At 46.9% G+C, this 25749-nt stretch overlaps 1 protein-coding gene across 5 annotated transcripts in view; it reads right to left on the bottom strand.

Annotated features, from left to right (window-relative positions):
* Window positions 1–17410: 17410 nt before the first annotated feature.
* The window catches only part of NRCAM (neuronal cell adhesion molecule), a 276389-nt gene continuing 268050 nt past the window's right edge, over window positions 17411–25749 (bottom strand). For all 5 annotated transcript variants that reach the window (XM_055301029.1, XM_055301030.1, XM_055301032.1 and 2 more), the window contains one exon: window positions 17411–19909. In XM_055301029.1, coding sequence (XP_055157004.1) covers window positions 19672–19909 — 238 coding nt within the window. In that variant the 3' untranslated portion in view covers window positions 17411–19671. The remainder of the gene's footprint in view (window positions 19910–25749) is intronic.

Below are 25749 nucleotides of genomic sequence, written 5' to 3'. Positions count from 1 at the left end.
TCTGGGCTGGCTTTCCCCACGGGGTGCACAGCACACGCTGCACCTGTGTCTATGCAGCCATCACCATCCGCGTTGTGATTACGCACTCCCCTACACCCTCACACAGCCTGTAAATTGCTTGAGGACACCGACTGTAGCTTGTTGGCCTTTGCATGCCCAGCACCCAAAATAGCACCCAGCACACCGACGGCACTCAGCATTTGTTGGATGACCGCGTCTCTTATCCTCTGAGCAGGCACATCTCAACATCACGGCATTCTGAGTGAGTCTGAAACAAGTGGCTACCCATCATTTTTATTTTTTATTTTGGGGGGGGGGGTTACTGCAATAAGAAAAGAACTAACCTATTTTTAAAATAAAATGACAGAAATCATCACTTCTTTTAATTCCCCTGAAAAGAAATGATAGAGCAAGGAGGCAGTGGAAGTAGAAGTAATGAAGGTGAGCTTGTCATGGCCTCATGTGGGGGACTGTGCTCTGTGGAAGGTGGGATGTCCCCCCTGAGAACACAGGTTGAAGCAGCTTTGGGGGGCGGTAGGCAGCTTTGACCCCCATCCCAAGTCGGGGAGGGCAAGGCAGGTGGCACAGCTGCTCGAAGCACCTTTCTCATTTTCCGCTTCTCTGCTTGTCCATGGGCTTCAAAGCCTCTCCTACCAGTCTTCCCATCTCTATTAATTCTTTGGTTTTTTTCTGCGTTGTCCTTGGCATGTCAAGAAACTTCTCCCTCATGCCTGTGGCACCCTGTGCCACTCAGTGTGTTTGAGCTAACCACTCCCTGGCGGCCAATATTCTGGTGTCCTTCTGGCAGTTCTTTCCAATGTTCTGAATTTCCACTTTCAGATGGCGCCATATTGGTGATAAGAGCCAAGGGGTCATGTTCAATAATTCGCTTGGAGTGAAGTCATTAAACAGCATAGGGAATGTTGATATGGTTAGGAACACAATCTGCAGAAAAGTCTAGACCCCTCTAGGGAGCCAAGCGTTGCACTGCCACAAGTGCCCCCAACACTGGCAGCCATTCTTCCCCGTATCTGTGGATTCCCTTCCTCCATCTTCTGGCCTGAATTGTTCACCTTGTCCTGGTCACCTTGTCATTGCTTGGGTGACCCAGGGATTCTTTAGTCTCCAGCCTGAGACCACATGGAGTTTGATGCCACTTCTACCTCCTACAAGCCAAGGCACGAATGTCAGGTCCCTGAAGGCATACACTTTCTTTCATCCCTTTAGTGACTGTCATACCTCTAGCATATTGTGCGACCTACAGGAGGTGTTAGCTTGGCAGGACTAAGTTCCCATTTTCCACGTATTATGGGTTGAAGTGTGGCCTCCCCACTCCCTGAATTCACCTGAAGCCCTAGCCCCACCATACTTCAGAATGTGACCATAGGTGGGATTGGGGTCACTACAGATGTCATCAGGTAAGATAAGGTCATACTAGGGTGTGTGTGTTGGGGGTGGTGGACACAATATGACTAGTGCCCTTACAAAAAGGAGGAATTGGGACATACAGAGGGGGCGCACGCAGAGGGAACCCCATGTGAAGGCTGGAGTTATTTTTCTCCAAGCCAGAGGCCCATGAGAAGCTGGAGAGAGGCCTGGAACACATTCTTTTCGAGAAGGAGGGCCCTGACAACATCTTGACCTTGTACTTCTGGTTCCCAGGACTGTGAGACAATACATTTCTCTTGTTTAAGCCGCTCAGTTGGTGGTGCTCTGTGCCTTGGCAAACACATCTTGGCATCGTACTTTCATCCTCCTCTGTAACCCAGGTATTGGGACTGGGGGTTTATCATCACTTACAGGTCACTCCCTTCTGGGTTTGTCAAGCTTGCTTTTTCCCTGTTTGAATGACCCCTATATTCTCCTGTTGCTGCCATAACAAATGACCAGAAATTTGGTGGCTGAAAACAGCATGAATGGATCACCGTACAGTTAGGAGTTTGGAAGTGCAGAGTCAGGGTGGTCAGGCTAATGTCCGGGCGTTAGCAGGCCTGGCTCCTTCCAGACGCTCTGAGGGGAGAATCCATGACCCCAGTGTTTTCAGCATCGAGAGGCTGCACCCATTCCGTGGCCCCCTGTTTGCTTCTCTCAAGTCTATCGCTTCTGTTGTCACATCTACTCCTCATCTGACCTTCCTGCCTTCTTAAAAGGAGGCTGTGATTATATTTGACCCACTGGATAATCCCAGATTATCTCCCCAGCTCTGGATCCTCAATTAATCACATTTACAAAGTCATCTTGACCATGTAACAGGACATAGTTTCACGGAATAGGACATGGGCCTCTCTGGAGGCCAGTATTCCGACTATCATGCCTCTTTCCATCCTCATCCTTTCCAAATTCCATTCATCTTTCCGGGTCCTCTTCTGGGACTCCTCCTCTTCAGCCCATAGTGAAATCTGTTTCTATCTCTGTCTCTCTATCCACTACCACAGCGCCCCATCCTGGATCCCTAATTGTTGGACATGAGATCACCCCTCTTTCTCTAATTTCTTTGAAAGTGACTTGAGTACGGAGGCTATTGTTTACACTCCTCTGGCTCTCCTGAAATACTGGACATTGGTCATGCTCTCAAAACTGTAAAAATTGGTTGAAGGCAAGATCCATTCTTAGGTGGAGTAACCAGATGCAGAGCAGCAAACCCAGACCTTCCAATGTGCCCTCCCATCTTCCTCCCTTTGTTCACTTAAGATAGAAGTAAGATTGAGCTTGGCTGAGCAAAGTAGAGGCCTGAGATCCCAAAGCCATTGTCTGCCCGTGAACTTGGTCCCCAGAGTGGAGCTGGGAAGCGGTTAGGCATGACACTCCTATTCATTTCATACTGTGCCCTTCCAAACTCCATGGCAAGTAATAATCATGAGACACCACAGACAGCCTCAAGCGAGTCCCAACAATGTTTAAGGGACTTTATGAAGCGCTTGTGAGTGTGAGCAAAGTCAAGGAAGCTGCAGTTCTGCCTTCCAGAGCATCCAGCAGCCTCACAACCGAGAGAGCTGGATGCTTCTCCAGAACCTGCCATCCTGAAGCCATGCACACTATGCGCAGCAGATCTGAAAGGACTGGGATGCAGGTCTGAGCCTGGGGGGACAGCCCCACACCCGGGTACCCAAGGCAGCCGGGGATCTCCCTCCCTTAGCCTTTGGATTGACCTTTGGAAACAGGATTTCTTTTCTTGTTGAAATGATCCTTCACAACTGCATGCACCTCCTATCTCCAACCCTACTCTCCTCTCATTTTGAACCCTGGAGTTTTATCTTATGTAGTTTAGGTCCAAGGAAAAATAATTGAAAGGAAGGGGGAGCTTGTGTCTTGGAGCTGGCCATATACTTGAGTTCACGCACTACATCTCTCTTACAGCTGAGAGATCTCTGGTAAGAAGAGCGGTGCCACTCACAGGACTGATGAGGACAGTACGTGGGAATGAGGCACGTGCAGCGCTTTGTAGAGTCCCCATCGAGTAACAGGCCCCGACGGGGCGGGGGGCGGGGGGTGTTCTTGTTTTCTCCATCCTCATTTTAATACAACAAGTTCTTTCTAACTCAAGAGGATTAAATGCTGAAAACACCTATAAAGTAGGAAAAACCCCACCGAGATCGTTTGCGTTTGGTGACAATGTGAAAGAATATAAAATAATTTGCAAAGGATCAGCTCTTGGCTTTGGCTACCAGAGCCAATGCTGCAGGCTGGGTGGCTTGATTGCAGGCTGCTAGTTTCTCCCGGCTTGGGGCGGGGGGGGGGGGGGGGGGGGGGGGGTCCAGAGCCAGGTGCCAGACGCTTTGGTTCCTGGTGAGACCCTGCTTCCTGGCCACCTTGTCCCCGTGTCCTCCCTGAGCTACCAGCAAGGTCTCCCTCTCTCCTAGTAAGGACACTAGTCCTGGCGGATCAGGGCTCCACCCTCATGATGTCATTTAACCTTCACTGCCTCCTTAAAGGTCTGTCCGCAAATACAATTACACTGGGGGCTGGGCTGCGGCCTAAGAATTTGCAGACACCTGAGCCCATAAGAGAGCGCACAGGCAGGCTTGTGCTTGGCATTTCCTTTTGCTTCAGATTTGGCACCGGGCATTTCAAATTGTGTCAAGACCCACAAAACTGCTTCCTCCCCCACGTCTCTGTTTCTGGACGTGGCCAGAAAGGAAAGCGGAGGCCGCGGCAGCCCGGCTCATGCCTTGGTGTTTCCCTGCAGCTCTGGAGATGCCTGGGGTCCTCTCGCGGGTCCCTGGATGCACCTGCCCCGTGAGCCCCGTGGCTCACTGCAAATGAAGTGGGGCTTCTCAGGTCCCCTCCGTGACAGGGTTCAGCCCTCGAGCACTTGGAGACACATGCAGAGGAGGGAGCAGCGAGAGACACAACAGGCCTCGAACCCACATCCCGGCCCCTCTCTGCGCATTTCACGCCCCCCCCCCTCGTTCCTCCTCCCTGGGCAGGTGTCCCCTGAAAGCACCAAGATGCCAGTTGCTGCAGCTTTGATGTGCACCGATTATTTTGATCACTCTGTATCTTCACTCGGGGCTGCAGTGCTTTGTCCTGAAAATACGCTCGATCACTGTGTTCCCGAGAAAAGTGGCTCCGTGCCCGTTTCCGCACACAGCATCCAGCAGTATTACATAAAATTGTATCTTTCCTTTTTAGAGGATTATAATCTATTTTTTTTCTCTTTTAGCCAGAGAACACAGAGAAGAATAGGGCCTAAGGGAAAGCCACAAACAGGAATGGTGAACAGTGGGTGAGGCCACAGTGTGTGTGTGTGGGGGTGCATCCAGGTTTGCCCATCGGGGTGATCTGGGGAAGCAGGTGTGTCACCTTCATCAGTGACACCGTTGAGTGCAAAGCAGTCCCTGAGGTTGTAGCTCTGCTGTCTGGTGGAAGAAGAAAGGAAAACAGTAATCCTGAAAGAGACACCTTCCGGGGTTTCCCGAGGACCTGTCTTCCCGCAGCCAGAGACTTTCTGATCCTCATGCAGCCAGAGTTAAGCCTGCGCTCACGGCTTCCTGAGGCTTCTAGAGCCCAAGTGGAGACGTGGGGAGGTCCTACCCTGCAGGGTGGATTCGCATCTTTGCAAAGGGGCTCGGGTAGTCCGAGGCAGGCATATGTTCTAACATGAGCAGAGAACTCACAGCCCATCACAGGGGGCGGGTGTGTGTGTGTGTAAAGGAGCTGCTCTAAAAATGCTGAAGTGTGTGGATAGGTGGTTGCATGCTGACCCAGCGAGGCCTGGAGAAAATCTGGAAATGGTAACATTGGCGCATTCTTTCCTTAATGCACTCAAGCAACAGGTGATGAGTGTCCACTTTGAGCCTGGAGCAGCATCTGGCACATCCTGGGCCCTGCATAAGTATTTGTGAATGAGTATGAGAACATGCCAGTCTTTGGCATTTTATCCAGGGCCTGAGGATGAGAGCCCTGCCCCGGCCCTCCTGGGACTCCAGCTGGGGAATGCAGACACTCAGCGAGTCACTAAATCAATACACAAGTGACTGTGAAGGGGGGGACTGTAAAGAAAACAAATGGTGGTTTGTGCATGAGACAGAGGACAGAGGGACAGGGCTCCTCGTAGAGCGCACAGAAGGCTTGATTTCTGCGGCAGCCTGGAGAATGAGCCAGCACACCGGCCCGAGACCTGGAGGCAGCGCTGCCAGGCAAAGGAAACAGCAAATACAAAGGCCCTGGGGCAGGAAGGCCCAGAGAAAAGGTAGGTGGAGGGAGAGCCAAGGGGGCCAGTGTGGCTGGAGCACAATGGAAGGGAAGGACAGAGGGTCCGTGGCAGGAAATTTGGATTATCTTCTAAATGGGCTGCAGAGATGAACAAACCGTAGCCAGTGGGCCACATCTGGCCAGTTGCTTTGTAGTATGAGCACCTGACAATTGGCTTCTTTGATTGTAATGTAAATGGCTGACATTAAGTTTTCGACTGCTGAGGTATCCACTCCAAAGACACTCACCTCAAGTAAACCCAGTGCCAGACAAAGAGCCAGGCCCCTGTACCCATGAAGTCCCCCCTTTTTAGAGAGCTCCCACTGATTTCCGTAACTGACGGAGCTTGTTTTCCCTTTCTTGGGTCTTAATTCCTATTCTTGGGTTTCAAATTTACCAATAAAGAGTGAACCCTGGGAACCCTGGGCTCCCCCCACCTCGACCCCAGTAAAACCTCCAAGATACCACAGATCCTGGCCCCCTTGCCTTTCCCCTGATTGGGGCAGAACCCCGGAACCCACCTCAGGAGGAGGTCCCTGCCGCCAAGGGAAAAGTGGACAGGGTTACGGAGGATCCGAGTGAGAAGGAGCCTGAAGGGAAGGCATAGGCTGCTGAAGACTCTGACATTCACACCACGGTGCTCCCTCTCCTTATTTGGGTATTTATTTGTGACCTGGAGCTGTGCCCATCCTACCATCTCGGTGATCACCGAGGGATCCACTCACAGTGAGTGGAATACATGAGATGAGGTCCACCTCCCGTTGTGCAGAATTGGCGTGGTCCGATGGGTCTATGGCTTCCATGACCATAGTGACCCAAATCAAATGACCTCCTCTCTATTTTCAACCCCAAGGAGGCCCCATTCGACCCTGAGTCCAGAGAATGGTGTCTATAACCATCCCCCCACCCACACCCCCACACCCCCGCCCAGTTATAGGGCAGGGCTACTACATTTTATTGGAACTGCTGAAACCATCTAAAAGGCATCTGAGGGTGTTGACATGGTTGCTAGATACACAAGAAGTTCCCATCCACGCCCGGACACTTCAGACTTCCAGTGCCCCAGGTGGGGGTCTTCCTCAAACAAACTTCCCTCAGTGGAGAGGGTTCCCTGCTTCTTCGCAACCTAGCTTTGCCCCTTATGCGAATGCACAAGTGAGCCCCTACTGGAGTTATGACAACCCAGGGATCCCGGCCCTTCATCTCAGCACAGCCAGTCTCTAAACCCCAGGTCCTAAAACCAGGCTTCTCCCAGCCACGGCCCCCTTCCATCCTCTTGCTCCCCAGCCACCCTCTAGCACTCTGGACTCCACCTAGCTGTCTCAGCCGCTCCCTCTGCCCCCATCCTCCTACCTAAGCCCTCCCCCAGGAAGGTGGCAGCCCATCAGGCTTGTCTCATCTCCTGGGACAATCCCCCCTATACCACTCTGGTGCCCCATCGGGGCCATGAAAACACTCCATTCTTTTGGGCCCTTTTAGACACCAGGGCCCAAGTCACTGCATTTGGGGCAAACTCTCAAAATTCCCAAAAGGCGTCACCAGTAAATCAATCAAAGGTGCGTAACCCATTTGGATGTAGCCACCAAGACCATTCACCTCAAGCAGCTCCCCCTGGTGACGGTTCCTGCCCTAGGCATGGATGCATGGACATGATGCCAGGTTCTTGGCCTTCCCAGTGGACTCACCAGGTGGACACCGCCGACTCTTCCTCTGCAGGTCAGGATGGTAAGCCGTCCCCAACTCACTGCAACACTCCAACGAACGCCTGTACCCTGTCATCAATGATAGTGCTTGAGACAGGAGTCATTAAACCCACCACCTCTCCTTGCAACGCCCCATTTGGCCAGTACTTTAGCCACTAAAGGTGGAGCCTCACTATTGACTATTGAGACTTTAAGGCTCAGGCTCCCCTGATAAAGGCTCCGATCCCTAATATTACAGAATTGATTGAGGATGTACGACAGACCCAAGGAGAGTCCTTCGATGATGACCTAGCTCACATGTTCCGCTCTGCTCTTCCTGGGAGGGATCCCAGGCCCACTTGGGAAGGGGCTCACTGTACCTTTGTGCAGCTCCCCGTGGGATATTCAGAGAGCCCTCTGATTGCACACAACCTCTGCCACCAGGATTTAAATACCTTAAGATCGGAAAGTGTGGCTTTTGGCATCACACTGAGGACATGACGCTGAGGGGTCCCTCTGAAGAAGTGGTCTGAGCAGACTTGCACACCTTCACAGACCACCTACGCCAGCATGGCTGGACAACCACCACTCACGGGGTCCAAGGTCCAGCCTCATCGGCCAAGCTTCTGCCCATCATCTGGTCCTGAGGGCTGAGAAGTGCCCCCAACACTCAAACATCTATCACTTACCGTTACACTACTCACTACCTCAGACAGGCACAACCCATACTAGGTCTTCTCGTGTTCTGGACGCAACACATCCTCTGTGTCTCGCTAATTCTTTGCCCTATATCTGTAAGCCCACCCAAGTCTGCTGCTTTCCACTGGGGTGAAGCCCAATAGGGCACTTTGGTAGCTGCCCAGCGAGTGGTCCCACAAACCTCACCACGAACCCCACTGCCCCACATTCTGACGGGTCCTTGGCCACATTGGACTATGCCTCCTAGAGTCTCCCGAGCAAACAGGAGTCTACCTGGCTTCCTCTGGGGTTTTGGACCAAGTGTCTAAGACATTCTCCTCAAGCAACATCTTACTGGGCTCTCAAGGCCCTAGGCCCTAAGCGGCACCCACCCGGGCACTATTCTGTACCCACGTTCCTATAACGCCTAGGGTTAGAGACACCTCCTTGGTGGAATGGAAATGGTACCTTTAGGAGGGGGCTAACTCTGATGTCAAAGGCCTTTCCACATCACAGGAAGATGTGGCTTCCCCCACACTCAGCCCCTCGCACAAGAGGTTGAGGAAGTGATAGCAGCGCCCCCAGCTACCTCCTCCTCTGGCTACTTGGGGAGCCCCTTGGGACCAGCTGTCTGAGGTGGGAGAGGGAGTCGGGGTTCTTCACCAATGGCACCACCATCATACACTGGCAGCTGGGTGGAGGGCCTTGGGCTCCTCTCCAGGGCAGGGGGCACTCCCAGCTCAGCCCGGCCGGTGGACCTTGTAGCTCCTCGCCAGCCCTCAAGAGGCCATCAAAGGGGCTCTTTCACAGGGTCACATGTTCACAGATTTCCTTCTGCTCCCCAACAGCGGAGGCGATCCGGATGGGGATAGGCTTCTCCCCCAGGGAGACGGCCGCAACCTACGGGCAGATTGATTCCATTGGCACACTGCCCCCTTCTGCTGGGCTTCCAGATGCACGTCCCACCCATCCTTACACGGGCCTCCTCTTGGCCACCCCGACCTGCACTTCCTCTTCAAAACAGGTTATCGCTTTCCCTGCTAAGTCACCTCTTGTTCCCTTGGATCACCAGGCATTACTGGCTTTGACCAAGGCACCCATTTTGCCTCTCGGAGACTCAACAGGAGTGGGCCCTCCGACATCATACTCTTTGGAATTTCCATCTGGGTTACAGACCCCTGGCAGCTGCACCGCCTGCCCCCCCCCCCGCCCCCCATGAGCTCCTTAAATGACTTTCAGGCAATTACTTTCTTCTTGAGGAGACACTCCTTAAGTTATTTTCAGGTGATTAATTTCAATGCCCAGGATGGGTTGATCTCTTGCCCCAGGCACTTCTAGCTGAGAGCATCAGCACAGGTAATGTGGAGATCAGCACAAAACACACCTGTTTTGTGTGTTTTGTAAATAAAGTTTTATTGGAGCACCAGCCACATCCATTTATTTAAGTACCTTACACAGTTTAGAGCCTAGGGTGGTGGCTGCCTTCCTTTACAGCCGCAGAGCTGACTAGTGAGAGAGACCACATGGCCTGCAAAGCCCCAACGATTTGCTCTCTGGTCCTGTAAAGAAAAAGTTTGCCAACCCTGCTCTACGACGTGGAGTTCAGCTTGCAGGAGGGCAAGAGGGTGTTGAAATGAAGGTGGCACTCCCCCACCACGTCAGCAAACCAGAACCTAGACAAATTCCGTGTCCCTGTAAATGTCATGCTTGACCAGGGAACGGTATATCCAGCCAGCCCGTCCCACTCTGGCCCTACTCACCCCCAGCAAGTTGACGGACGTGACCCGAGCCCATCAGACACTTTCTCTTTGTCTCTTCGTTGTTCTTTATCCTACAGAAGCTTCTGCCTGCCACCCCATTTGGCGGTCCTCCAAAAGGAGACCATCCACTTTGCGAGGTGTTAAAGTTTCTGTCGCCTAATTTGTCTTCTTTGATCATTTTCTAACAGGGGACAGGCCATATGGTTGGGAAACCGCAGATAAATAGATGTGGATGCATTTACAATATATTTGGAACAAAACTCAGAGAACTGGCCGTTGGTTTTCTGGGGGCTGGGAGGAAAAACAATGGCTCCGAGGGGGTCTGCCTGGAGCCAGCGTGGTAGCCTTGATCAGACTGGGAGCACTGGGGGAGGAGCCAGCATGGTAGCCTTGATCAGACTGGGAGCACTGGGGGAGGGAAAGTTAGAGGACAGAAAACAGCGCTGGATTTCAATTTACAGGTTAATTCTCAGATGCCAATTAGGCCTCATTTGAATGGAGAAGTTAGAAGACAGGATGCTGCTTAAGCCCAGGAGAGGAAAGAGAGAAACCAGGAGAGAGTAAGGAAGATGAAAAGCCCCAGAGAGAAAAATTAGAAGAGGGATGGTAGCAAGTGCCAAGCTGGTGATGCCAACAAGCCAAGGTTTCTGAAAAACCCCAAAGCTGGCCTTATCACCCAGAGACGGAAGGTAGGAGGACTGTCCCCCAGATCTTGGGGAACCCCACTCGCAGGGAGGTCTGGGCATGTTCTAGAGCCAAATACATACTCAGAGGCCTGACAGGCAGCCTTTAACCCACAGCCGGTGGGGTGGGAGACAGATAGGGTCCAGCAGACCTTCTCCAGAAAGCAGCTGAAGGGGGGGGGTAGGGAGGGAGGTGCTGATCTCCTGCATTTGTCACATGCAGACAGGTGCAGAGCCAAATGCCCCCTGCATGCCCAACTCTCCTTTGGGCAAGATGTCCAGAGAGAGCGCGAGCCATAAAAGGACTCACTTGAGTGCCTTTTGTATATTTTTTTGTTTAAAACCAATTTTATTGAGATATAACAATAAAACATATCCATCTTAAGTATATAGTTTTGAGTCCACAAATAACACACCCCTGTGGTAAGCACCACAACCAAAATCTAGACCATTTCCTTCACCCCTAAAATTTCCCTCAGCCCCTTTGTAGTAAATCCCCACCCTGGCCCCAGCCCCAGGCAATTGCCGATAGGGCTTTCTTTCCATCCTTATAGATTAGATTTGCCTGTTCCAGTGTTTGTTTGGCTTCTTTCACTCAGTGGAGTGAGATACCTATATCGGTAGTTTATTCCTTTTTATTATGGATTAATATTTCACTAGGATATTAGGATATACGCCAAAGTTTGTTCGTTTACCTGTTGATGGACAGATATTTGGGTTATTTCAAGGTTTTTTTGCTATTATGGAAAGAGCCTTATTTTTTTCTCTTCATCACAACCGATAATCACTTCCTTGCCTACAGGTGGGAGAGGAGAGAGGCCGGTGTTCAGAGTGCAGCATTTCTCACACATTAGTTCATAAGAATCTTATTAAATGATCTAAGTTAAGAGCACTTGCTAAATGAGGCACAGCAGCTGGTCTCTACCCCCCAGAGTTTCTGATTCAGTGGATCTAGGGTGGGCCAAGAATTTGCATTTTTTTAAAAGATTTTATTTAATGAGAGACACAAGAGAGAGGCAGAGACACAGGCAGAGGGAGAAGCAGGCTCCATGCGGGGAGCCCGATGCAGGACTCGATCTCAGGACCCCAGAGTCATGACCTGAGCCAAAGGCAGACGCTCAACCACTGAGCCACCCAGACGCCCCAAATATGCATTTCTAATAAGATGTGCTGTTGCTGCTGCTCCAGGAAACACCCTTGGAGAACCACTGGGCTTGATGAACCAGGAAGTGGCCTGTCATGTGGCGCTGTACTTATCGAAGCCTTATTTAGGGCAGCCCTGGTGGCTCAGCGGTTTGGCGCTGCCTTCGGGCCAGGACTCGATCCATGGATCAAGTCCCATGTCGGGCTCCCTGCATGGAGCCTGCTTCTCCCTCTGCCTGTGTCTCTGTCATAAATAAACAAATTAAATAAATAAATAAAGCCTTATTTATACACAGTCCTGACCACTTCTCAGGTATGTATAAGCCTATGATGGTTTCTCTTCACAGCTTTATGGAGGTATAACTTACATACCACAAATTCACGTAAGTATACAATTTGATGCGTTTTAGTAAATTTACCAAGTTGGACAATCATCAACACAATCCAGTTTGAGAACATTTCCATCACTCCAGTAAGATCCTTCCTTCCAATCTACAATTAATCTTTGCTCCCATTCCAGCACCAGACAGGCATTAATCTGTTCTCTGTCTTGATAGGTTTGCTTTTCTGGACATTTCCAGTAAATGGAATTGTGCAATGTGCAACTTTGTGTCTGGCTTCTTTAATTTAGCATAACATTATTGAGGGTTCTCTACATTGTGGCATGTATTATTAGTACTTTAAAAAATTACCAAATAGTATTCTATTTAATTATATGGATGTACTGTTTAATTATATGGATAGACCACATTTTGTTTATTCATCAGTTCATACACATTCGGGTTACTTATTGGCCATTATGATTAATCCTTCTATGAACGTTTGTGTGCAAGTCTCCATGGGGATGTATTTTTTCATTTCTTCGGAGTATATACCTATGAGTGGGATTTCTGGGTCATATGGTAAATTTACATTTAACATTTTAAGAAACTGCCAAACTGTTTTCCAAAGTGGCAGTGCCATTTTATATTCCCACTAGCAATAGGAAATGGGTCCATTTTCCTTAGATATGTTTCTTTTCTTAAATTTTTATTTTATTTCATTATTATTATTTCCTAAAGATTTTATTTATACATTTGACAGAGAAAGAGAGAGGCAGAGAGAGGGAGCTTGAGCACAAGCAGGGGAGCTGCAGAGAGAAAGGGAGAAGCAGGCTAGGCTCCCTGCTGAGTGTAAGCCCAACTCTGGGCTCGATCCCATGACCACAAGATCATAACCTGAGCTGAAGGCAGACGCTTAGCCAACTGAGCCACCCAGGTGCCTCTGTTTTGTTATTTTTTTTGGTTTTATTTATTTTTTATTTTTTAATGAGAGCACTAAAAGAATTTGAGATGAACTTTTGTGAAGAAATGCATTCAAAATACTGTTTATTAAATACTTTAAGTGCACACAAGAGGGTGGTGACATGTTTCTCTACACTGGTTTCAGCCTTGGCTGCACATTAGAGTCATCTGTGGAGCCTTAAAAAAAAAATACAGCTGCCAGGCTACATCTCAGACAAGAACAACAGTAGAGCAGAGTGGGTGGGTGAGCGGGCAGTGGGACTGTAAATCTCCCTGGTGATTTCAAAGTGCAGACTGAGCCCCTTGGATTAAAAAGAAGAAAAGGAAAGAAAAGAGAAAAAAGAAAAGAGAAGAAAGAAAAGAAAAGAGAAAAAAAGAAAAGGAGCATCTGGGTGGCTCAGTCGGTTAAGTGTCCAATTCTTGGCTTCAGCTCAGATCATGATCTCAGGGTCGCTGGATGGAGCCCGGCCTTAGGCCTTGTGCTCAGCAGGGAGTCTGCTTGAAATTCCCTCCCCACTCTCTCTCATTCTCTCTCAAAGTAATCAATTAATTAATTTTTTAAAAAAGATTGAGACATTCACTAACAGTGGAAAAGCTATAGCTGAAGAAAGACTGTCCATAGGGCAAAGTGACATAGGGCAAAGTGAGGAAGTTTTACGGCTCTAGAAGAACAAAGAATGCACTCTGTGGTGAATGGTAGCTGCTGTGATCATCCTCCTGGTGTTATTTCAACTTTTTCAGCCTTTTTGACCATGGAGGAGAGTAAAGGGTAATTGAAGGTAGCGTATGGGTGGTGAACCCAAGGGTTCGAAAGTCTGTGTATGAGAAGGGAGAGCTGCTGGGTGAGAATCCAGTAGGGAGGAGGGAGGTTCCCAGACGGAGGTTGGGGGAAGTCTCCTCTGTTTTAACAGGAGGGAGAGCAGCACACTGAGGCAGGCATTTAGGCATTTGGTTTGCTAGCAGGAAGATGAGGGAATTCCCATCTCTGTTTTTTCTTTTTCTTAGTCAATGTGATGTAAGGTCATTCCCTAGAGAGTGATGTGTGAGGCTGGGGAGAGGAGTGGGGAGAGGATTTGAAACAGTCCTCGTTGAGTGTGAAAGTCTATGTTCACCTGAGCAAAATAAGCAGGTCCACTGGGCAGGGTGGAGAGTGGAGCCACCGAAGGTCCTTCTGTTTCTACAGGGACACTGACCTCTATTTCCCAGCCCCTGGGGACAGGCAGGAGAGAGCAGATGGAGGACTGCATCCTGGGTAACACGGTAGATAGCTCCACTGCTATTTAGAAAAGACAGAAGGGGTAAAGGGCTTTGGGGTAAAGCAGGGGTGTTTCGAAAAGAATGGGCCTTAAATTCCAAGCTGGAAAAGAGATGGAAAAAGAATAAGTGGAAGGATTGAGAGAAAGTAGAGGGACCCTGGGCTGCGGGGGAGGTTGTGGGATGCTTAGGTTATATGATATGCAGGTGGAGATGCCAAGAAACTGAGCCCGGGGACGAGTGGCTGTCCACGTGTGTATCTCCCTCCTTCCTACTCACTCACCTCAATCTGATGCATCCACACGACACCTTTTACTAATGCCTCACATGTCCCATGCCCTCCCATCCGAGAAGTGTTTCCCAATCTTCATTTTGTCTAATTTTTCTGAATTATGTGACAGTGTTCTTGAAATGGTCTCTCCCACCAGGTTCCAAGCGCACTCTCCTTATCCTTCCCCACTTCTCTGGCTCCTGCTTCTCAGTCTGCCTCTTCCTGCCCGTTGTACGTGGGGGTTTCTGAATAGGGTGAAATCCTTAGCCTCGTCGTATCTCCTCCCGACGCAATCTCGTCCCTGCCTCATGGCTGTGGTCACTACTCCTCATCTTAGAAATTTCTTTTGAGCACTAAGCCCACATAGCCAATTTCTACTAGTCATTTCCACCTGGATGTCCCAGAGGCTCCTCAAAGTCATTTATTAACTTGAACTCATGCCTGACCTCCAAATCTGGTTCCTTCCTGATGTTCCCACCTCAATGAACTTCACGTCTGGTGAGACAAGTCAGACCCCGAAGAGCCCTCTGTGACACCTCCGTCTTCCTCAACCTCCCACATCCCATCTATTTTCTTCCTAAATAGCTCTGGGACCCACCCACTTCTCCCCATCTCCAGCAGGATAATCCAGATCCAACCCCCATCACCTGTTGTCTCAACTATCGCGAAGCTTCTCAGTGGCTTGTCAGTCTCTCGGGCTCTCCTCCTCCAGCCCATCCCATTCTGCCTCCAACCCCAATACAAATCTAATCATACAACCCTTTACCTCAACCTCGTCAATTAGCTCACACTTTACACCTCTCTTGGAATAAATATGAAAACCTGTCCTGTGGTCCTTGGGATGCAGCTTGGCCTGGGCCCGCATCTGCTCCAGGTACGCTGGTCTTTGCTGTGCAGCCATGTGTCCTGGCTGCTTCTCTTCCAACACTCCTGCCCCCAGCACCCAGCTCCCAGCTCCCACCTCCTTAGGGGGACTTCCTGACCACTCCGCACCCGTCAGCCCTCCCCACCGCTCGCTGTCATGCAACACGGGCCTTCTTTTCACGGCGCTCCTCTTGGCTTGGAATTACACTCATTTGGGTGGTATTTGGTTAAATGTGTCTTCTCAGATCAGGCTCCAGGTGCCATGAGAGCAGGAACCACATCTGGTTTTGCTCATCTTGTACCCTCCCCACTTAGCAAAATACCTGGCTGTAGTGAGTGCTAGAAAATTCTTTTTTGGGGGGGTGGGGGTTAATTTGGAACCATAGGATTTAAACAGAAAAGGATACTAGGAATCATCTGCTTTCTGTCATTTTAAAATAAAGATTGGTTGGGGGGTGGTTTCACTTATACACACTCACAGTTGATGGCAGAGTTGGACTGTCAGTCCTGGTCTCTTTCTAGCTCAACCTGAGAATTCTTTATTTGTTTACCATCAATACTCTGGTTGTATTTTATCCCTCTACTGTTTTTTTTTTAATGAAAAATCAAAGCTGTCCTTAAACTGTGCTCTTTTTGGTGCTATTCACTCAAAAACATCGAACCACTGGAGGCAGACAAAATGACACACTCTGGAGGGAGAGGGGAAAACCATTTTCAGGACACACCCCCATCCTCCCCCCAGCAGCCTGTGGCCATGATGGGGTCCCCTGTGGGTGCCGGGGCGGGGGCACGCTCCTCCTCCTCCCCCAGCTGAACCATCACCAGCCATCGCTGTCATCAGTAAGAGGAAGATGAACCAGGCCAGTGACACATACTAACTCCCAGGGAGGTGGGAACTGGTAAGAGAAAGTTGCAAATCCCATTTTCTCTGGCCACAGCAGGCAATCATTTTCTGCACCACCAGACCACAGTCTGATTATTAAAGGGGGTTTGCTATTATTAAAAGGGGGTTGTGCTATTTCTCCAGGGCCTTCATTTTTCCAGCAATTCCTTTTGTACGGAATAAGGCACGGGGGCCCTCTGGTGGTAGCTTGTCGAAAAATCCCATGAGAGGGAGAGATTTGCTTAGCCTGCGGGAGAATTCTTTGTATTTCTCTCCCTTGCCTCCCCAAGCCATTCCCAAAATCAGACACTCAGAGGCGATCAGGGCCATTAATAATAACCTGTCCAGACAGGAAGGCCCCAGTGGACCAATGCCCTTTGTGGTCAGGCTCCAGGGTGACAGCCCCTCCTTGCTACACAACTGTGACTAGTGGTGTGGCCTGCGGGTAAGGGCTGTGAATCTGGTACGCAGTGTGGAGTGGAGGTCGTGACTCGGTGTTCAGAGCGAGCGCTCTCTGGGATGGAAATGCTAAGGTCTCTACAGCATTTTACAGTTGACTTGTGCAACATGCTGTTGTCCAAATGACTACAGGGAGGGGCAGCTCTGTGCCAGCAGGTCTCCTGGGTAGAAAGCTGGGCCCTGGGGGACAAGTGAATGAGAGCAGGTGGTAAAACAGAGGAACAAACCAGGCCTTGGCTATTTGCGGAGCTGGACAGGTGTAAGACAGAACAGGGCTGGAGAGGAGGGAGCGTGTGACACACCCACACTACGTGTAAATGCACAAACCACCTCTCCAGGTGGGAGAGGTGATGGAACCCAAGTTGCCTGTGGCCGAGGAGGGTGGAGGGTCCAGGCAAGAGGACGACAGGCCGAGGAGGGTGGAGGGTCCAGGCAAGAAGACGACAGGCCAACGGCAGGCACGGGGGAATCAGGCCCACAGAGAGGTCGGCCTTCAGCAGAGGAAGCAGCACCCAGTTTCTCCGACTGTTTCTCTGAAGGCTGGCTATATCGCCACCTGCTCTGCACTAGAAGTTTTTTGGCCTGCTCCTATTTGAATAGCTCTGTAGTCTTCCATGTTCGGTTTTGTGTGGAGTTCTCTCTGCACGTAACAGCCTTCCAAAGGCAAAAAACCCCCAAAAGTTTGCACTATTTGAAAACGTTAGGAAATAGATGCTTGAGAAAGTTCAAGATCACAAAGAGATCGAGACTGTTTAATAGCGATTTTTTTTTTTTGGATGGAAATCCAGTCATCTCGGCCTGTACTCTTACAATACACCGTTACTTAAACATTCACACTCCACTGGGAACATGACTTCTTACAAAAGAGAGAGGGACTTTTAAAACCACATTTAATTTTTAATACAAAATCTGTTGCACTATTACAGAAGTGACCCCTTCATGCACAGATAACTTTAGCGTCTACCGTTATGGAAGAACAAAAACTATTGTTTCCCCAAACCCCCCTCCCCTAAACATCGGCAAACTTAGAGTCACTTTTATCTTTGTGCTGTCAAGGCAAACCTGTTTTGTCTTTCTGTATTTCCATTAGAACGGTTGGTCTGTGAGAAGGGAATATGGAGCGGTGGAAATGGCGAGGCCAATCTTTGCCTGGGAGGACTTCACACTGTGCTTTACCGACATGTAGCCAAGATGCCTACTGAGCCCCATGGGCAAAGCTCTGAAGATTTCATCTAGAAACCTGCTGTCGATATGTAGAAGAGCTCACTATTTCAGTTTCACAGCAAAAAAAGGGAAAATAAAAACCCAAAAGGTATTTAAGTAAATGCTTTCCAATCCCATGCACTGTACGACTTCAGCTGACTCCTTATACAGCACACGTCAACACTGGTTGCATGTTTATTGGTATCGACCACCTCTAAGCATATAGCATCTACACTTTCAGTGTATTTACAAAATCAACAAAATATCTACATATAAAAAGCTTTACTTAAAATTAAACTTGATGCAAGTTATGAGAAACCAATTTATTGGCAAATGAAACTGAGCATTCCTTCAACCATAGGTTGTTAGAGGATTTCATATTTGGAGGTAAGCCATTTATAGAGATCGTTGCTGAATACGGTAAGATATGTATTTTTATTTTTGAAACTGCAGGTGTAATCCCTTTGACTCTTGGCCTTGTTAGCACTCGTCAGATTTCTGATTTTCGGAAATGTGTCCCTAGCTATTTGCATACACACTGTGTAACGCTGCAGAGAGTTTCAAAAGCTGCCACCTAGCAAAAGGCCTGGAGAAAAGCATTCCTGTCGGCATGCTGTTGTATGCTTCCGGTTTGGGAACTACTGCTTTTTAGTTTTTTTTTTCCAAAAATTCCCTACCAAATCGATAGCCTTCTGACCTGATTGGCTTGTTTTAACAGAAACCACAAAAGACCACAAAACCAGCATGCGCTCCAGGGGGCGCTAAGGCTTTTTCTTTTTATAGGGGGCAATGCTCCTTACAATAAACTGTCTGGTTAATTTTATTTTCATGCTTCCTTTCTTTCAGCATTGGCCATTTCTGTGATCTCTGCTTTTTAAGAGTTTCTTTTGGACAATGACAGTAAGCTAGGATTCCGAGTCGACCGTGCCGACGGATACGGAAGGCAGCGTGTTATGGAATGCTTATTGTCTGAAGGCACTGCATGTGTCTTGCCCTGTGCTTTCTGGAATAATATCTGAAACTGAAGTGGAGTGATTGGTTTTCGATTCTTTCGGTCTGGCACACGTGCCCAAATGCATTGCAACACACACTGTTTATGCCTAAAAACAACTGAACATAGAGATGATGTAAGAAGTAGAACACTGTACTGCGGTAATACCCGGAGGATTAAGAAGGCTACGGAGTAACAGGGGCAGAGGCCGGTCACAGAGTCTCAGTAAGCATCAGCAAATGCGACGGTCATCGTGAACTCATATAGCAAGGATATCCTGTACATACTGTTGCTAACAGTCTCCCAAAAAGACTAATGACAGCTAGACATAGAGTCACCAATTTCACAACAATGTCCACAAAGACATTGGAGTTCTAGAGAATACTACGGTAACACTCTTGACAATGAAAACGGAATTCGCATTTCGGGGGTTCAGCTGAGGACACTATAAACAAAGTTATCAAACCAGGTTTTAATAAGGTACACAGGTATTCCTTTACGTGTGTAGCATTTTTCATGCATCACATTGAACTGTATCCTGAAGAGCAAATAAGGTGATCAGTTGATGATGCTGTAATTTTTTTTTTTATCAGTTCTGAACAAGAATACCTATTTTGGATGAAAAAGGATGTACTTTGCACTGCAGTTCACATTAACAAATCATTGGACCGAGTCACGTCCTTGTTTGAAACTGCTCTCATAATATTAACATACAGCAGAACCCATACTTTCTGTCTCTGTGTGCCTAGTATGAGAAGGCAGACAAACAAGTGCTGAAGATGAAAGTTCTAGAGAGATGGGATATCGGCCAAGAGCTTACAGATCAAACAAAGGAATTCATGGCATTGACAGGAGAAGGTGCCTCCGAGCTTTCGTTTCCTTCAGCTGGTTCTTTCTCTTTCTTACCACTGTATTGTCCAATAAAGGAGCCGTCTTCATTGAACTGGCCATTCACCCCCTCTCCATAGTCAACTAGGCTGTCATCACTATCTTCCTTCTTCACTGTCCTGTCTGAAGGTGTTCGACTGCCTTTTTTCAAAGGCTTGTGGTCCTCTGCATCACTGGAAGAGAGAGAAAACGTTTTTGTCGTGATCGGCATTTAGAGGAAATGTTTTTTGTTCTTAACGATCATGCATGCAGGTTACGATAAAGCATGTGGGGAGCCTTGCTAGCCAAACCTAATCGTCAGGTGGACTCCAAAGACTAGGATGCGGTTGGGATGAAAGTCAGGTGCAGGAATGGTTTAATCATGAAGTCTTCAGGAGGTGGATGGCTTCTCACTGCGCATGTCAGTATCATTGACAGATTCTCACTCCCGATTTGGAAGCAATTCAAAAATAGTCACAGGCATTAAAAAAGGAAGAACTGCGGAAAGTGGGAAATCATCTCTACTTTGAATTCAAAAGAGGGGAAAAGCTTATGGCAAGTAGAGAAATTAGTATGTTAAACTGTGTGAGATCTTGGATTCCCTGGATATGAATGGAGAATGATTTTGGTTAAGTGTGAAATATGAGGGGTTTTCTTTTCTGAGCAAGAGGAAGCACAAATCCTGCTTTTCAAATAATTTTGTTACGGAGTGCAGGCCAGACTTGTAAACTTTAACCTTACCTTTCAAGAGACCTAGAAATTCCATTAAAAGGATGCAGAAGAAACAAATGAAAACAGCCTAAGAAGAAAAGCAAAATCCTTATACTGATAGTAAACAGTATGTTTTTTTTTTCTGTCAAAATTTTAGTTAATGGGTAAGGACTGATTAATTTGGAAAGAGACACAACTGAACTTCAAAGCACTGCATTTGTACTATGAGTGGCATGTCTATATATTCTAAAGAGCGTGAGTGATTCAAAAAATGTCAGAGCAAATTTTATCTCTGTGCTCTCTTCTCCCAGTGTGGGATGTAGCCTCTCTGTGTGTCGGATGGGAATCTGGGGAGCATAATATTCAAAACATTATAGAACTCAGCTTTTCCCCCCTTATTTCTCTATGAAATCCTGAAGCACACCATCAGGGCGTAGGAGAGTATGTGTTAGAACATCTGCCTACACTGTGGTTGTGTCACTAGGATGCATGGTTGACCGACTGTTTCAAAGGTAATATTTGGTTTAAAAAAAGAAAAAAAAGGCATTGTTTCCTTTCAAAGGACAAAAATGCAAGGCAGAACAGGACTATAAGCAGTGTTAGTGAAAAGTGGAAAGGCTTAATGTCAAAAAGAGCTTGCGTCAGCTGCCGTATTTCTCCTGGCAGTTTGTGCCGGGCTTCTCCTGCTCCCTCTGTCTCTGACAGTGATTTTTCTCGAGACAAGGTACAAACGTGTCAAGATTCACAAATAGTCTGGCTCTTTGGCCAATAATTCCTACTAGGGTTTTCAGTTTTTCTCCAGGAAGAAAATCTCCAGACTGCAAAATAATACTTGCTTGACAGGACACGGGTATCTGCTTTTGGAAATTACCAGCTGCAACAAGACCCAAGTTCTCGGTCACAGGCCGAATACACAATATGATCAGCACTGCTAATCAACAACTGGGGAGGGATCACAGGACCCTGGAGCCACCTATGTTTGGGGCACTTCAGGGGATGGGGCATCTAATCTCCAACCTGCTGGGAGGATAAAGAGCACATCTTTAATCATTAACCTCTAGGTTTTGCTTGAATACTTCCTGCGAAACATTGCTCATGACTTGGTGGGGCCCTTAATTCCACTGAAGTGTTCAATAATGAGCACATTTTCGTCACCTGGATTCCACTTACTAATTTTATTTTATAGGACTAGTGTTCCAAGGGATACACTCCAGGAAAGTCTAGTCTGTGGCAATTCTTTGATCCCACCATCCATCCATCCATTCAACCATTCATATACCTAATAAATGTTTATTGAGTGCCTACACTGATAACATTCTAGTTGGGGATATAGCAACAAGCAAATCAGACCGAAACCCCAAATTCATTAAGCTTACTTCTAATAGGGGGAAAATACAGAAAACAAACAACCAACATATTAAAACAATAGTTACACAGTGTGTCAGAAGGTGATAAATGCCAAGGAAAACATGGAAAACATGGAACTTGGTAAGGGGGGGGAAGGTGTCAGGGGAGCGTGTAGAGGTTGATGCTGATACAGGGTATCCAGGGAAGGCCTCATTTGAAAGGACATCTGAGCAAAGACTTAAAAGAGTTGATTTAGCCAAGTGGATAGCTGGAGGGAGAGCCATTCTGCAGGCAAAGCAAAGCAGTGCAAATGCCCTGTGGTGGTGGCAAGCCTGGTGGGTTCTAGGAATGAGGAGGAGCTTGTGTGGCTGGAACTGAAGGAGAGAGAGAAGAGTTAAAGTAGAAGGTGGCAGGGCTAGATCAGGGCCCCACAGGAGACACTATAGGGCTTCTGTCTTTAGCCCTGAGTGAGGTAGAAAGCCAGTGGAAGGTTTTCAACAGATGCCTGACAGGAACAGACTTACATTTTGAAAGGATTATTGTCATCATGGTTGAGAATAGTCTAGCCTAGAGGGCAGGAGTTGGTAACCTACAGCAAAACTGGGCCATGCTCATTCCCTATGCAGTGTCTGTGGCTGCTACTGCACTACAACAGCAGGACAGCAGAATTGCAGTGGAGATTGTATGGCCTGCAAAGTCTAAAATAGTTACTAGTAGAGTCTTTATAGACAAAGTTTGCTGACCCTTGTTCTGGGGGAGGGAAGGGAGTCAGTGGGTCTAGTGCAGAAACACAGGACTCAGATGACTGTGACCCCTGGACAAGAGTGAAATGTTGGGGTGACACGAAGTGGTTAGATTGTGAACATTTTGAAAGTAGCCCTAGAAGGCTTTTCTGATGGATTGGCCACGGAATAATAGAGAAGACGACAACCCCAAGCTTTTGGTTTGAGCAACAGAAAGGATAGAATTACCCTTACTGTGGAGGGCAGCGTGTTTGGGGTAGAAGATCAGCAGTCCAGATTTGGACATGCTAAATTTGATATGTCAGAGGAACCCCTGCTTTAACCCTTTTACGAATCTAGTATAACACTGATACCTAAAACCAACAGGGACCCTTTGAGAAAGTGTGATTACAGGAGAATCTCATTCATGAACCTAGATGCAAATATCCCAAGGACATCACAAGCAAAGGGAATTTAGGAACTGACAAAAAGGATACCATACCATATCATGACCACTGAGTTTATTCCAGGGAATGCAAGTTTGTTTCAGCATTCAAACATTAATTCATATTTTTCACTTTAGCAGATGAAAAAATGTTATGATTATTTTAGTTGATTTAGAAAAAGATATATGGTAAAATTCAACATCCATTTATAACAAAATCTTTAATATTCTAGGGATATGAAATATCTTGATTGACCTGGTTAAGGGTATTCATAAGAAACTTCCAGTATAAACATCATCTCTGATGGTGAATGTTGACAGATTTCTGTTTCACATCAGAAATCACAGTAGGGATGTCTACTATCATCACTTCTAACCAAAACTGCATTGAACATACTAAGCCATGTGCAAAAAGAAATAGAAAGCAGATGTCTTTATTCATAACTGATATGGTTACACATTTGTAAAGCATCCAGAAGAATCAATAGGCAAACATTAGAATAAGAAGAGGGTTGGGTAATATTGCTTAATACTATATTAACACAAAAGTCTATTTTATTCCTGTACTTGCAAATAATTGGAAAACAAAACTTAAAAAATGATTCCAATTATATCATACAAATATGAAGTATATAGGAACAAAAAACCATAAAAATATTTTAAGTTCTCTATGAAGAAAATGAAAGTTCTATTTGGTTATTAAAGAAGAGCTAAATAAATGGAGGAACACACCATAACTGTGGATGGGCAGACTCAAATATCATAAGTATGTTAATCTTCTTCATATTGGTCTTTAGATTCAATTTATTTCCAATAAAAAACCAGCAGGTTTTGACGTGGATCTTGGCAAGCTGATTCTCAGCCACATATTCCTAGAAAGGACTGGGAATATCTAAAAGATTCTTGAAGAAGAATAACAAAATTGGGGGATTTGACTTATCAGATATCAAGACTTATTAAAAGCCACAGTATTAAGATAGTGTAGTTTTGGTGCAAAGGTAGACAAATCAAACAAAGGGCTCTGAAGTACTTGGGAGATCTTATTCCTACATCATATTTTTATGCTATCACAGCTGGGATTATTCTTAAAGTCCTATTTTTCCAACTCCTTGTTGGTACATATCATTGACTTTGTGTTAATTTTGTGTCAAGCAACATCACTAAATTTTTATGAATTCTAATATTTTCCTGATTCATTTAGATTTTTACACACACAATCCTATCAGTTATGAATGATGACCAGCCAACAAGGGGCTCCCTAGAAGTATCTATTCCAGCTTTTTTTTTTTTAAGTAGTCTCCATGCCTAGCATGAAGCCCAGTGTGGGGCCTGAACTCATCACTCTGAGATCAAGATGTAAGCTGAGACCTAAGCAACCAAGAGTTGGATGCTTAACCTATTGAGGCACCCATGCACCCCACATCCATTCCAGCTGAATGGTCATAGTGGATGAGAAAGAATCTATGGCAATGTAGGCTGTGCTTGAAAGAAGAGAGGGAAGGAAGAGGGGTGTTCTATCCACACCAGAGTCTTTCCAGGAAAATCTGTTCAAATGCAGCTCAAGATCTTTCTACGACTGATTTTTTTTAAAAGGATGCAATATGATATCATACTTCAGTTAGTATCTGGTTAAATGGGGAAAAAATCATACAAGGCACTGGCACAGTGTCTGGCACATGATTTGTGCCCAACATATAGAAGCTCTTATCTATCTACCATTACACCTCTTCTCTCCACCCCAAGCCCCCACCTCGGGGAGATACTTTTTCTCAGAAATACCCCATGTAACATACATACTTAGACATTTCCTGAGGTGATGGCTGGTTCTGAGTCTGTGTTGAAGTCCTCTTTAATGCACTTGCCTTTTTTCAACTCAAAAATGAATTTTATCATGAAATAGTAAACTGTCTTGACATTATGCCAAGGGAAGTTGCTTTGTCAAGTTTAAGTGTGAAAGAGTAGTTTCCCAAATGAGAAGAATTTAGAAGATACAGAGGACGACTTAAAAGTCATATGCTTATTTTGCTACATAGTATTCAAAGCTTAAACATATCCAGCCACACTTTATGAGAACTGTTAAGGACAAAGGTTAAACGAATTTCAAAATAAGTCATAAAATAGTACATGTAGCTCCAAAATACATCTTTGTTACTCATACCCAGGAGTGAAGATGGTTTTGCAGTGTAAAGAAATGTTCACATCGCAGTCCCAAAACTCAGTGCCTGCACTGCGCCTTCTGGGAAGACTTCCGACATCACCCTTCTTCCAGAACACCCAGTTGGCTTTGGCTTCCTGCCCCTGCTCCCTTGGCACCTCAGTTATATCTCTTTCATAGCACTTTTCACACCATGCTGATTGTTCTTTTACTTCCCTGTGTCCCTCACTAGATTATAAACTCGTGAGAAAACATTCTATCGTTTATAATATCCTCACAGTCTGGCATACAGTAGGCACTCAATAAATACTGGTTGAATGAATGAATTCATTGTAAAATAGCAATGGAAGAGATGGTGGGCCTTTTTGGGAATTTTTCAGAATTCTAACTTCAGAACATTTTCATTCCGAATGAATTTCATGATGTCACACGAGGCATTGGAGCATGTTTTCCGCCCCCCCCCTTTCTCTTACCCTCAGAATAAATTTTAAGGAGTTCACCATTTTTTTCAGTAGCACTTCATTCAGGAGGGACCCATTGAATGTCAACTGACTAAAATTCAGCAACAACAGATACATCTGTGATCCTTTGGCCTAACACTATTGTGATCACCATCCTACCACTGCCAAACCATTCTGCAGTTTGTTTGACCTT

Source organism: Nyctereutes procyonoides, unplaced genomic scaffold (assembly GCF_905146905.1).
Source record: "Nyctereutes procyonoides isolate TBG_1078 unplaced genomic scaffold, NYPRO_anot_genome, whole genome shotgun sequence".
In the NCBI taxonomy this organism is placed as follows: domain Eukaryota; kingdom Metazoa; phylum Chordata; class Mammalia; order Carnivora; family Canidae; genus Nyctereutes; species Nyctereutes procyonoides.
Note: the sequence above shows the minus strand (reverse complement) of the source record. Positions and strands in the feature narration are given on the sequence as shown.